Consider the following 15,130-nt stretch of genomic DNA (forward strand, 5'->3'; position numbering starts at 1 on the left):
TGAGGAAAATTAAATAAAATGACTGAGCTCACACAGACAAATGGTTCAGCTGGGAATAAAACTGAATACATGATTCCCATAACTTGCTGTAATCAAAGGTTATAATCCTTCCAAAATCAGCATTAACACTTAATCAAATTCAAAATGTAATTACACTTGTTTATTAAAAAAGAAACACTTACATAAAACTGAGATTAATATCAACTTGAACTCAACATCAAAAAATACACTAAACACCATGAAATTAGGAATATGACACCTTGGCCATTAATTCAAATAAACAGATTCTAATTCTCAATGGATGACGTGCAAATTAACATTAAATAAATATTAAATAAATCAGTTCTGATAGACTTTATTATCACTAACAATGCTTTCTACATTTTTTACAAAATGAAGAAGGATTATTTTGATCTAGTTTTCTTACAACAAAAAAAACCCCCACAACTAAAATATTCTAGAAAATGAAAGTTCTTTATCTTGACATATCTGCAAAGTCCAAGGGCAAGGACAACAGCTCAGTCAGCATGGGTTTATGAAACGTAGGTCCTGCTTGACCAACCTGATCTCCTCCTATGACAATGTGACCTGCTTAGTGGATGAGGAAAAGGCTGTAGATTTTGTGTACTTAGACTTCAGTAAAGCCTTTGACACCATTTCCCACAGCATTCTACTGGAGAAGCTGGCAGCTCACAGAGTGGACAGGCATACTATGGATGGATGGCCATACCCAAAGACTTGTGGTGAACCAAGTCAAATCCAGTTGGCCATGGTGGTCATGAGTCATGTTTCCCAGGGCTCAGTATCGGAGACAGTTCTATTTAATATGTTTATCAATTATCTGGACGAGGGGGTTGAGTGCACCCTCAGTAAGTTTGCAGATGGCACCAAGTTGGATGGGAGTGTTGATCTGCTGGAGGGTAGGAAGGCCATAAAGAGAGATCTGGACTGGCTGGATGGATGGGTTGAGGCCAGTTGTATGACGTTCAACAAGGCCAAGTGCTGGGTCCTGCACTTGGGTCACAATAACCCCAGGCAGTGCTACAGGCTCGGGAAGGAGTGGCTGGAAAGCTGCCTGGCAGAGAAGGACTTGGGGGCGATGATCAACAGCTGGCTGAACATGAGCCAGCAGTGTGGCCAAAAAGGCCAACAGCATCCTGGCTTGTATCAGGAACAGCATGGCCAGCAGGACTAGGGAAGTGATCATTCCCCTGTAATCAATGCTGGTGAGCCCATAACTCAAATCCTGTGTTCAGTTTTGGGCCTGGCACTACAAGAAGGACATTGAAGTGCTGGAGGCTGTTCAGAGAAGAGCAACAAAGCTGATGAGGGGTCCAGAGAACAAATCTAATGAAGAGCAGCTGAGGGAACTGGGGCTGTTCAGCCTGCAGAAAAGGAGGCTACTTCTCCCAAATAGCAAGCGATAGGATGAGAGGAAATACTGTGCTAGGGAAGATTCAGATTGGATTTTAGGAAGAATTTTTTCACAGAAAGGTCTGTGAAGGACTGGAACAGGCTTTTCAGGGAAGTGGTTGAGCAACCATCCCTGGAAGAATCTAAAAGACATGTAGATGAGGTTCTTAGGGACATGGTTTAGTGCCCGAGTTAGATTTATGGTTGAACTCAATGATCTTGAGGGTCTCTTCCAACCAAAATAATTCTATGATTATATGACAAAATATCAGCAGATTGTGAATCCTTTTCATTGGCTACCAATATGTGAATGAAAAGGGACCTGAATGATTCAGGACAGAGATTATAGTAATTTGATGCAGAAATTTAGTACTGGAATACAATTTAGAATCAAGTTTGCTTCCTCCAGAAAAAATAATTTAGCTCCTCTCATCTTTCTTCCCTGTTTGCATATCAATGATAATATTCTGTCACAAGGACCAGGGGCCTTTTCCACTTACCACTTTACAACCCTTCATTGTCAGCGAATTAGATATCAAGAATATTTTCTACTGCCAAGAATGCATAGCTCAATAGCACAAAATGAAAACATAATTAAAAAAAAAAAGCAAAAAAAACAATAAAAAAACAGGAAAGGGAGGCACATAAGCCAATATTCCTCACTATGAGAGGAATTCCTATTTCTGAAATAGGAACAGAACAGAAGCTTTCTAATTTAAGATCCAGTATACAGTATACAAGCCTGTGAAGCTTTTGTAAAATCTCTAAAAAGATATTTCATGAATGGTTTAAAAAAGTCAGTTGCCTCAGGGGTGGCAAACCAATAGAAAATCTTTCAGTAGGCTCTGATCAGTAGACAGATGTTTCTCTTCGAGCCACTTAGCCTGTGGATGTATTGTAATAGTTATAAAATATTGAAAAAAAAACCACAACGGTAAACAGAGATATCCACAAATTGTGGAAATTTATGTGTTCTTTCTTAACAATATATGTTGATTGTCTCACATCAAGGCCATTTAGGACACCAGATTTCAGACAACTCTCAAGAATTTTGGCCAGATAAGACATCTATTGTAAACAAATACTTCAAAGACCCTAAATCAGAATATTAAACCTTAGTTTGAATTCAGTATCAATTCTTTAATTCGAGCTCTGCATATTTTGTTTTTCTTTTTCCTTCTCTTCACTAAATTTTGAACTCTAGGGCACAATAAGGAATTAACTTTGCATTCTATTTATTTACAACTCCTGAGATTCAAATTGCACGAGAGAGAAATTTAAATCCACATTTGACTTACGGCATGTTAATATAAAGGTGCCAGTCAAAGGAATCTAACATTTAAAATGAATTTAATATTCTTCAAATATTCCAAAGGAGATTAAGAATTGATGGAAATGCCTTCTACATCCATTTAAAAAATGCAGTGACCTTTTAATTCACCTGAAATAATATATGTAGATGAAAAATATTCAGGTCTAAAATAGAAATGTGCACTGGTATGAGGAGTCTGAGATACCTTATATCCCAGGACTCATGCATAACTTTTGTAAAAATTTACATATCTACACACTGTGTATTCTTTCAATTCTAACAATGTTATATGCTAAGCGTTCCCAAAAGACATGGCTATACTATGTTCATGTCATTGGTATAATCAATAAACACACATGAACTTCAAAAGCAGTTCCATTTTTAAAACGTATTACCATTTTAAAAATGACATAAAATATACTTGAAAATTATTCTGTGAAACATTTCCATATCCTAGGGGTGTCTGAAGTCATACCACTTTCTGAATCTCATTGAAATTGAATCTCATTGAGTTAGGATTAGAAACTGTTTTTACAAATGGGGAAAACGTTATTTTTGTTATCAGGACTGCTGATTTATATTGGATACTTATTTATACATAATTGCATATGTTTTTACCTAATACATTTATGTGCAAAAATTGTGAGATTTTTTGCTTGTATTCTTTTTGAGATATTGACTCATTGCTTCAGCTGTGCTTCCCCTCAAATATGAAGAAATCATGTCAATGTGGTACATTAGTCACTTTTTACATTTATCTCACCTGCTGGTAACCTGAGGGCAATTGAATCTGTGTGAGTTCATTCACTTATTAATGCTGAAACTAGCTTTAGAATTTAGAACACAAATGGACAGCAAATGCTCTTATAATTCAATAAAGAACTCAATGTTGCACAAGTTAATGGACTGTGATAGAAAATCATGACACATTAGAACAATGTGCTTTGATGTGAAGACCTCAGCTGAACTTACCTATGCCAACTGATTTCAGGTGGAGGTGATCCAGCAGCTCTGCAGAATAAAGTTATGGCCTCTCCTCGATCTGCAGTGGCATTAAAGGATTTCTGTGGCAGAGTAATTGCAGGAGGAACTGAAAAATAAGACATTAAGCCCTATTAATGGAAAAACAAAAATGAAAAATAAATGACTATGTGTTTCCAGAGAAGCTGAAAGCACAGGATAGGATCCTTTTTAATTGGAATTATGGTTACACTTAAGGATCAAGACTCAATAGGAATCACTGTTATTAGTATTTCTTTACTTTTCCTAAATACAAGATTTTTAGTATTATCAAGACTTTTATATATATATATTTTTTTTTTTTTCACTAGAATAAACTTTTAGAAGTCTTTTTCAGCAGTTCTTCAATTTTCTCTACAGAACATTTTAAAGTGACTAAAGTTACACCCTGAGTGTGTAAGACGTGATTGAGTTGAGATTGGCACTAATTTAACTATCTCAAATGAAAATGTATCTGTACTCTTCTTTATCTTTCTTTCAACTATAAAGGTGACATACAACTATGTACTGATGTCGGACAGTGCTTTTAAAACAGGTGTTAGTATGTAGTAGTTGTGATTATGCATATTTAATTCTTTTTACTTAACTCCTGGACAGGAGTATAACCAGCTTCAAAAGGTGAAACATGATAGTACCCAATGGTTACAATCTATTTTTGGAAATTGTGTGTTCTGACAGTAACAAATTTTGTCTGTTCTTGATGAGATTTAGTTATTCCTAAAACTGTAACAGTTCACAGAGATCCTCAACAACAGCAACAAAAAAACAAAACAAAAAAGCAACAATAATTAAAACAGAACAACTTACAGCTTGATATTTAATATTTCTGTTCATATGGTAATTTTAAGACAGCTGTGCTAAATCTGTTTCCATTAACTGTCAAGCAAATAAATAAAAACAATCTCAGCAAATTGGAAGAAGATATGTGGAAATGAAGGAATGTCAGGGAAAGCAAGAGGTAAAAGAAGAAAAGATCAGAGCTTCACAAAATATAGGTCTCTGCTAGCAAGAACATCCTGTCATCAGAGTGAATCAGAGTTTGTTTTTTTTTTAAAAACTTTCACTAGAGATAAGAAGGAGAAACAGGTAACCCCAACGAACCTGTCTTTAGCTTCCCATTGCACTTTCACAGATAAGTAAGATAAATAAAGGTAAGTACCTTTCACACTTTTTAAGGGGGTGCTTCACAGATCACTTCTTTCCCATCTGAAATTGCATGGGTCATTACTCAGCATAAAACCCCCTTATGTTGTGCAACATCTTCCATGAAAAAATGTAACTCAGAAAACACTATATACATTTTAGCCATCTTGCAGTGCATTCTAATGTCTAGAACTGAAAATATACTCAGTAACATGAGGGGATGAAACAATTCTTTGTGAGTAGTAGCAGGTTCTTCACTGCTCACAACTAAACTACAGGAATATGACTCTATTCAGCACATTACTTAAGCACTTCAGTCTTCCATGAGATACTGCAATGACAATGAAATGAAACATTATTTTTCATTTCAAAAGTAAAGTTTTATTTTCTCATCATCCTTTCTGGGAAGAGACCTGTCTATCTTTGGTTCTGTTCTTGTGTGTATGTAGGATGGAACGAAAATAAAGTGTGAACCTAAAAGATGAAAATCCAAATGAAGCTATACTTGGCAAGGCACTCACCTTTCAAACTTAAGGCAAAATGGTAAAATCCAGACACATTTAAGTGAAAACAATTCTTTTTCATTTATGTGTAGCTATTTATTTAACCCCAAGACTATACTATTTCAAATTTATGTAATTATTACAAAACATTTCTTTTTTAATGTAAGAAATTTATTAGAAATTAATTCTACTCACTACTCCACTAAAAATAAGGAAAAAAAAATCCAAACAAGCAACAAACAAACAAACAAACAAAGCCAAAAATTTTAAGTCACCTAATTTTAGTTTCTTAGGAAGTAATTGTTAATAAGAAAAATAACATTCCGTAGAGCTAAGTCAGAATTAAATTAATTTCTACCTAATTAACATCACCTTCACATGCTGCTTCAACAGCTGTGAAAATTTCAGATACTTAAGTACCTAAATATGGGTACAGGCACCTAACTTCAGGCAAAGAAATACTGAATTTTTGCTACATTTTCTTAAATCAACTTGGGAAGTGCTTTTTCACCATTTTATTTTGGTGGTTGCAAGGTCTACTCCTTCATTTTATAGTAATAGTTCTAGTGATGATTAATTTTGGTTTTTGCTACTACATAGCACAACAAACCACTATATAGGCAAGTATCATCCAAAAGACAGAGATGACTCAGTTATGACCAAAATGGCCCCAGAGGGAATATACTTCTTATTCTTAAATATGAGAATCATAGGTTTCCCCCTGGGTTTAATTTTCTCCTCGTCTTGAGAGGAATTGATCCCATACCATCTGCCTCTGAGAGACTGTTCTTCATCAGCTTGGCGTAAGGCTCTGGTGCTCTCAGTGTCTCACAATATTTTTCCACTCTCTCTGTCCTCCCTTTTTAGTTGGACAGAGAGGTAGAGAAACAATAACAAATAAAGTACTTGTTTACAGAAGATGTGATCATAGTTCAAGTCTTTGCCCTGAATCAGAGGATGTATCGGTCACATGCACCACAGATAATACTCAAACTGGAATACAACGAATAAAAGGAGAGCTAATAGCTTATTTTTTTATTAAATCTTTATCACTATTCTCGCAAAAGGGAATCTGAGATTTCACACAGTCCTACCACAGCTTACGTTTTTGAGTAAAGTATGTATAGAGATTAGAAAAAAATCATATAAATAAATGAAAAGTGAAGTTCTAAATTTGAATATTTTCTACATTAAAAATACTGTAATGATAACATATTTTTATACTGAGCTTTGATTATCATCCAAAGTAAGCATTATTGCTAATTTTTTGGAAAAGGAGACATGGTGGAAATGCAGCCTTGTAGCTTCTACTGGCCTATGTATTGTTCCTTTTTTTTCTTCCTATTTTTTTCTTTTCTAATTCCAATTCTTTCATAGGTTTCCTTTTTCACCAAAGTGCACTGCAATTTTTCTTTCTGATTTTTAATATTACTCCAAAAGTAATTCTGAGTCAAGTTTAATACATCCAGCTTTATGTAGGAAAACCTTTTTATTCCTATAAATTAAACAGAAAATACCTCTTAATTGATACCACTCTACATGAGCAATCATGTCAAAATAACTTAATGGGCAACCCCTTCTCCTCTCAACACTCTGAAGTCTAGCAGTAAGTGTTAGCTTTCCTGTCCAGAATCATAATAAATATACGAAGAATCAAATTTGTATATATAATTCACCAATAAAACATGTGAAGGCAAATCACAGTTTGCAATCTGACATTTTAGGTTAAATACAGGCTCACTCTCAGCTCAGCCTCAAAAATATCAGATAGAGGTGAAAGGTGTTCAGAATGTAGGTTCATACCCATGAACCTAAATGGCAGAACTGTACATGACCAGAAGTCAAAGTAACCCAGCACCACAACATATAGAGAAGAAAGCAATTTCTTGGAGGTCTTCATTGTGCATAGGTGACATACTGTTACATTCTATCACAATAATCACCGATTCTCTTGCTGCTGTCTATATAATATCTAAAGGATTCTGCTTCAAAGACTGCTGCTTGACTATATTAATTAAATAGTACCTATGTTGGAAGCTGCTCTTTCTCCTGAAATTAACTGAGAATTCAACTTACATAATTACTTCTGTAAAGTGAGGTTTGCTGAAAAGCACCAGTCAAGGACAAAGCATTAGAAACTCAGAATCTAATAGGCACGATGGAAGCAGTTTCATTGAAAAACTGACATTAAACAGAATGCATAGATAAAAAATGCCCTTTAGCAACTGTGTCCTTTCTGGACAATATATGAAGAGATTTATTTTTGAACAGGTCAAACCTGAATTTAAGAGAGGGGTTGAGATAAATGCTCCATCTTTTCTTAATCCACTCATATTCCTTCTTAAAGGTTTATTTTTAACTGATAAAATGTATAATGCCAGTTTTCGGATAACTTGTTATATATTCTACTCCTCATAAAAATAAAATGTTAAAAATCTATAAGTACTACTTTTAATAAATCTTAATAAACTGTACCTGTGACTTTTGAGACAGTTAACAAAATATGTTCAATGCAGTGAAGGTGAATAACTATGAAAAATCAAGTGTTTTTCAACAGTAAATGACAAAACATTGAAAAATACAGCATGAAATGAACTACTATATATTATAACCTAAAACTCTAGTCTTGCAGTGATTGTTAATGTTCCATGAATGATTAAAAACAATAATTTAGCTTTTACATACTCATATGCACTGATATTAAGAAAAGCAATTAATTCTGTTTACACAGTATAGTAGATTTTTTAAAAATATTAAGCAATTACATTTATAGGAAAACAATACTAAACAACCATGACAACTATATTAACCAGTTTAATCATTATTTTATAGTAGATGATATATTTAAAAATAGGCTATGATAATCAAGTAAAGCAAGAAGTCAATTAAAACACTTTTGCTCCTTACCATTCACAATAACAATTATGTCTCGAAAGTCAATTTCTCCTCTGGCTTCCACTCTTCCTTCACATCTGTATACTCCTTCATCACTTTTATTGATGTTAAGAATTTGGAGATTATTGTTTGCTAATACTGCAAATCGACCTAGAAAGGCAAGTAAGAGATTAAGTTGTATTAGTAAATCAAGATAGTAAGAGGAACACTCAAAGAACACAGAACACTCACTGACAAAACATTTGTCAATTTTAGAATCGAATGTCAGTCAAGACTTATTTTTTTTCCCCTAACACAAAAAATATTGCTATTTCCTAAAATTCAATCTGGATTTTCCATTCATAACTTCCTACTTACTCTGGAGAGTCATCAAATGTAAGTTAAATTTATAAATTATTGCAAAATGAATGGAATATTCATGAACACCTACACAGAATATAAAAACTATTAAGGAGATGGAAAAAAGATAAATCAAGCAATTTTAGCAAAATAAGAAAATGCTTCTGCCTTCTCTATCTAGAAGAACCAACTGTATTTGTGTCCATTTTACGGCATTGTGCTTCATAATTTCTCAGGTTGCTTGCTCTCCTTCCCTCCTCCTGTTTCTTTGCTCATTCACTATTACTCAGCCAATGATATATCTCACCTTCATCTAACACTTCATTGAAATGAGTATGAAGACATTATCCAACAAAACACTCCACCTTCTGCATAGTCTAGCATAAACTGAAATCCAGTAAACCTTTTGAGTAGCTTAAGTTCACTGAAAAAAAACAGATTCTGAACAAGTGTGCATACACTGCCCTGCACATGCAGCAGCAAAATTATAATCCACAAGAGTAAACTGGTTCTGAATTATTCTCTCTCCTTTCTGTCTGAATTAGCATTTGGGGTATATGTGGCAAGATGCTGGTAACAGGGGGATTCAGGGCAACCTCTATGAGGAGAGGCCAGGGCTGTCCCGGCCAGACACGGTTGTCTCCAGCCAGCTCCTGCCAAGCTGGGCATTGCTGAGCCCTGCAGCCAAGGTGGTGGCACCTCTGGTAAAGCTTGCATACAAAAAGGGCAAAAAAACGCTGTGTAGCAACTGTGAAAGAGACGAATGAGAAAAACATGAGAGAAACAGCCCTACGAGCACCAAGATGAGAAAAGGCAGAAGGGGAGGAGGTGGTCCAGGCACCAGAGCAGACATCCTCCTGCAGCCCCAGGAGAAAGCACAGTGAAGCAGACATCCACACTGCAGTCCGTGGAAGACCCCATTCTGGAGCAAGTTTATCCTGAACAACTGCAGCTCATGGGAAGGACTCACACTGGTGCTGTTAGGGACTGACCACAACCCCCATGCCTCGTCCTGCTGCAGTGCTTGGGGTGAGGGGGGCAGAGGAGTAAGCAATAAACAAATAAAGTTGAGCCTGGCAAAACAGATAGGGCAGGCATTGCTTTAATTTTGTCTCTGTGTTTCACCATTCAACTCTATTTAAATGGCAACACATTTGATTAATTTTCCCCAATTCAAATCCTTTTTGCTTGTGCTGGAAATTGGTAATCTCCCTGCCTTTATCTTCACCCACAGCTTTTTCATCTCATTTTCTCCCCCATTCTGCTAAGGAGGGTGAGAGAGTGGCTGGGTGGGTGCATGAAGCTGGCCAAGGTCAACCCACCATAACTAGTCAATATTAATGGATTCTTTTGCGAGGAATTACTTCCTGCAGTTCACTGTATATGGTTTTTTGAAGAACCTGCATACATGTTATTCAGCTGTCTTTCTCATTCAGTTTGAACCAGCATATTAGAGGATTATGAGATTTACTAGCTTTCAGGTTTAACTAGCAACCAAGAGTCATTTTTCACTTTGCTTTCCATTTCAATTCTGCTAGATTTTTAAAGCATTCCCACAGCATAACACTAATATTCCAAAACAGTGATAAATAACACTTGGTAGTAAAGCTTTTATGTAGTTACACAGCTAAGAGTCTATCCATAGAACATATGTGCATACATGTTTACAAATAAACCAGCTTTTTATACCATGTGGGTTCTGTTTCATTACAAAGAATTCTATCGGAAAAATGGAAAAAGAAATTTAATTATGTTTCACCGGGTAGAGGTTTACAGAACAACGGCCTCAACACACTTTTGCTAATTATGTGTAGTTTATTAAAGTTATGCTTGAACATTAATGCCATTTCACACACTACCACATACAAATTATATCATCTTTTTTTTTTTTTCCTGTCCCTGCACAATTCCCAGAGAGCTGTGCTTAAAAATGTTTTGAAAAGGTGAGATCTAGCCCCTCTTCAAGCATTGGTAACCTTTTCATTTTTTGTTAACATAAATATTTAACGTGTGAGATGAATGAAAGGACTGGAAATCACCGTTTTTCTTTATATTGCTGAAAAAAATAAGGGCTCATTTAGCAACAGGAAATGAAAACTGTAGATGTTGGCTGGATATCTTTTCAGCTTTCATTAAAGAATAATATAATGGTAAAGCAGGAGATATTCTCATGACTAGGTTAGGTATTATAGAAGAAAAACATTTTGGGTCTTTTTCTACCACTAATACTGTCCACATGCAGACAAAATTAATACATGTCATATTATAAAGAAACTTAAAAAGTGAAATGTGAATTGAATGTGTGACTTGTTTAGAAATAGTTGCTTTTCATGTTTTATCCTTTGGTAGGCTTGGTTCATGCCACTAAGTATATGATGAGCCAGGCTCTTCTCGGTGGCAAACAATGATAGGACAAGGGGTAATAGGATCAAGCTGGAACACAAGAGGTTCCACTTAAATTTGAGAAAAAACTTCTTCTCAGTGAGGGTGACAGAGCACTGGAACAGGCTGCCCAGGGAGGTTGTGGAGTCTCCTTCTCTGGAGATATTCAAAACCCGCCTGGACATGGTCCTGTGCGACCTCACCTAGGCGTTCCTGCTCCAGCAGGGTGATTGGACTAGATGATCTTTTGAGGTCCCTTTCAATCCCAAACATACTGTGATACTGTGATACTGTGATGATGCTTTTCTCATTCAGCAAGAATCAATTGTGAATAAACCAGATGGGTCAACAAATGCACTGAAACCTTGACAAGCAGAAGTTGATCCTGATGGACTCACATGTTCTATGGAACATTTAGGAGGTTAAGAGCAGTAGAGTAAATTAGTAATGCAACATGACACATAGAGATGGTGAGCATGCAGATAAAGTTCACTGTCCCATGGATACCACAAAAAAAATTCGGTCCTATACTAAATGGATTACAGTTGATGGATGTAGACAGTGACTGGACAGTACCCTCCTCCAGCTCTTCACTCTGTTTTCTGGACTCAACTCACTCAAATTCAAATATCTAATTTAGAACAGTCACACCCCCTTCCCCTTCAGTCAAATCAGATGTTAAGTGGTACAGGTGACAAGAGGGGTTGCCTATGTCTTTTCAGTGCCTCAGAAAATTCCTCAGAGCTTGAGGAATTTTTGGCTTATGGTTTGCAAATTTTACTGTGTTCTAGAGTATGTATCAGGCTATAACCTACAATGTCTAACAAAAAGGTTAGGCACAGCTGTTCATTCTAAGACTAGGACATGACTAAAGACCTATTAAAGAAAAAATCAAAACTTTCTGCAAAAGCTGAAGACCAAGACTCCTATTAAATATGTCTCTCATACAACCAAACCAGCCATTCTTTACAGGAGGGACTGTTTTTCAACCCCAAAATTTCTTCTAGACAGAACACAGCATATTAACCATCTAAAGCTAACACTCATCTTGGCACATCAGTTTGCACAAGTGTATTCAGCAGGTCTATATTGGCTCTGCAGACCAATGGCACTACTTTTTCTAGTACTGTAATTAGAACTGCACAAACTACTGACTTGAGTAGGAAATCAATTAGGTTGGTGCAAAAATAATTGTGGTTTTAGACCATTAATTTTAAATTATTATAACTAGGCTGCACTGAGGAAGGAGCAGAATTGAATTGCCACAGCCTAACCAACATGATCTAGGGGGTTAGTCTGGTTCATCTGAAGTCTCTCTTGTCTAGTCCTTTAGAATGAGAGAACTCTTTTTCATTGACCACGCCAACTATAAGATAACATGTAGTTCCCTAGAATTGTAAGTAGATAGATTTTCAAAAAGTTATTATCGTTTTCCAGAAGCTTTTATCATGTATAAATTTTAGTCTTGAAGAGAATCATCTTGTATAATAAAAATACCTATGCAGGGGAAAGACAAACAAACAAACAACAAAAAACAAAGAACAAAAAACAAACCTAAACAAACCAAAACCCTAATAGAACTGCATAAATGAGAATGTAAACCACTAAAATTTATCAAAGCATACAGAAAACATGAAAGATGCACCCTTCCCAAATATTCTCTAACCAGTCGTATAGAAGATACAATTTTCAACATGCACTATAGTTATATACCACACCTACGCTATGTTTATAGAAAACTCCAGATCTGATAGTGGAATTCTGACATATCTTAATGATCTGAGCAGTGATGGAATGAAACATGCATATTTATACAGATAGCAGGTAATTTATATGTAGCATATTTTTATTAACAGAGGCAAATAACTTTCTTCTAAGGTTCACTCTAATCATAAACTAATATACGACTATCTGTACATAAAATTTCTATATTTGCTTTAAGCACTGTAGACTGAGTTGCATTTAATGTCCTTGGGAGCCCAAGAATTCTGCAAAAACCAGAGCAAGTAACTTAGGATTCCAGATAAGATCTAATCAATGAAAACAATCCTATTCACTTTCATGGTTACTAAAATGTCCCTGACTCCCATACAATGGAATTATGTCATGACAATTCAGCTCTTGATAACAATAGAGAAATTCTTAGAACACTCCCAGAAAATTATCCTTATATATTGCTCTATTAAACCTTAAATATACAATGTTAGACCATGAAGACTTTTGGAGGTCATTGTTCAACTCATGGTGGTTTTTTGTTTGTTTCGTTTTCCTTTTATCAAAGACCTCATCTAGGTGTTCCTGCTCCAGCAGTGGGATTGGACTAGATGATATTTTGAGGTCCCTTCCAGTCCCTAACATTCTGTGATTCTGTGATGGACTCCCACAGTTTCTTACATCTTTGTTTACAGAACTCAAAAGAGACTATAGATCTTAGTATGATCTAGCAACGGAGTAGATAAGGTACTAGGAATATACAGGAACTAGTTCAGTATAGTGAGACGCTATTTCACCTGCAGCTATTTCAGCTACAGTCCTACTACACAGCCAAAACCATTAAATTTTCACTTCTGAATTTGTGCACAGGCCTCCTGAGAGAAGAAATCAGTCTTCTGTTCGAATGCAATACACAAATATAGATACTGGTAACTGTCAAGAATTTGCAAAACTGAAATAGTAAAAAATCTGTGCTGAAAAAAATCCTACTAGTTGTAACATATACAACAGAAAGCCATGAAATAAAAGCAATGACATTATGTCATGTCTTTGTATTATGGCAGTGACAGAATCCTTAAAATATAAACTGTTTTCTCATGCCCCACAAATAAACTGCAATGTACATTTTTATTTGGATATGAAATTATTCAGTATTTTAGCTTACTATGAACAAAAACCCAACAAGAATAATAAGTTGCTTCATTCTTAATAGGTAACATTTAAAATTACAGATTTGATGTTATTTAATTTAAAATTACATGAATAGGTTACAGGTACTAATCCTTCACTGGAGATTTTGATATATGAAGGAAACCATTACATATGGATTCTCTACAGACTACAGAATCTGGTTATATTCTGCTTAAGCAGATGGGATAATCAAAATCCATCCTTCACTGTAATGTGATAAGTTTTCTTTTACTATAATATCTTAATATTAATTAGAATGCATAACTTAAAGAGTTACCAAAATACTAACTGTCAGCAGTAGTTGTGACTTCCTCATTCCGATACAACCAGCTTACAACAGGAGCAGGTGAACTAGTAACACGGCAAACAACTTCTGCATCTTCTCCTTGTCTGAACTCTTGCGGAGATATTATGTCTCGGAAAGTGAGCTTTTCTGAAAAGGAAGAAAACAGAATATAGTAAGAATCTTACAGTTCATTTAACATTAAAATTATATGTTGCACAAAATCACATTAAGATGACTACTAAGACTTCTCATTGTGACAATTCAGAATTACTTCCATAATATAATTTTCCCAGATAAGAGTCAAGTGGTCTTGGACACATAACTTTCACTCTGCCTGCAGAAATTATTTTACAGTAATTTGAAAATTGATTGTAAAAAAGCATTATGATAATCCTTGGTTTATTTATAGAAACTAAGTACGTTTTATAAATATATTTTAAATTGTTGTCAATGTTCCAGAGGCCAGTTTTGAAACTCTAGTTTTTAGAGGTCTATATATTCAGGTTAATAGTCTATTTACGCTCTTGTGTGTTTTATTCCTCATTAGCTTATTATTGAATTAAAACCTCATGTTTTTGTACCATCAAAATCTCCAAAACTATTTGGAAAAGTCTTACTAAGAAGGTGGAACTTAAGCTCCACTGACTGTGAAAACCATCAGCTGAGTAAAACATAAAATCTTCAAAGCCAATGGGAAAACATATGAAAAAAAAAAAAATATTAAGTCATAAGGATTGGTAGCATTTTTTTTGAGGAAATAACAGCCTGATAAGGCTTTTAATTATTCCATTCCCAAATAATCAAACTTAGTATTTCTTTTATTAGTGGGTTGAACAAGTTAGTATTATTAGAATTTAGTGTTAGAAGTCCAAAATGGCATTAATCCATAATCTCATATCAGATCTAACACAGAAACCAACTGCCTGACAAAAA

General features: G+C 35.2%; 1 protein-coding gene across 3 annotated transcripts in view; it reads right to left on the reverse strand.

Moving 5' to 3' along the window:
* NCAM2 (neural cell adhesion molecule 2) overlaps positions 1 to 15,130 on the reverse strand; it is a gene marked incomplete at its 3' end in the record, with an annotated part of 289,423 nt that overhangs the window by 123,272 nt on the left and 151,021 nt on the right. For 2 of the 3 annotated variants that reach the window (XM_080360459.1, XM_080360460.1), the window contains exons 4-6: positions 14,201 to 14,344; positions 8,299 to 8,436; positions 3,698 to 3,815 (exon numbers count right to left, since the gene is read on the reverse strand). In XM_080360459.1, the coding sequence (XP_080216585.1) occupies positions 3,698 to 3,815; positions 8,299 to 8,436; positions 14,201 to 14,344 (400 nt within the window). The remainder of the gene's footprint in view (positions 1 to 3,697; positions 3,816 to 8,298; positions 8,437 to 14,200; positions 14,345 to 15,130) is intronic. The other variant, XM_080360461.1, reaches the window with a different exon arrangement.

Source organism: Nesoenas mayeri, assembly GCF_963082525.1.
Source record: "Nesoenas mayeri genome assembly, chromosome: 1".
NCBI lineage: Eukaryota > Metazoa > Chordata > Aves > Columbiformes > Columbidae > Nesoenas > Nesoenas mayeri.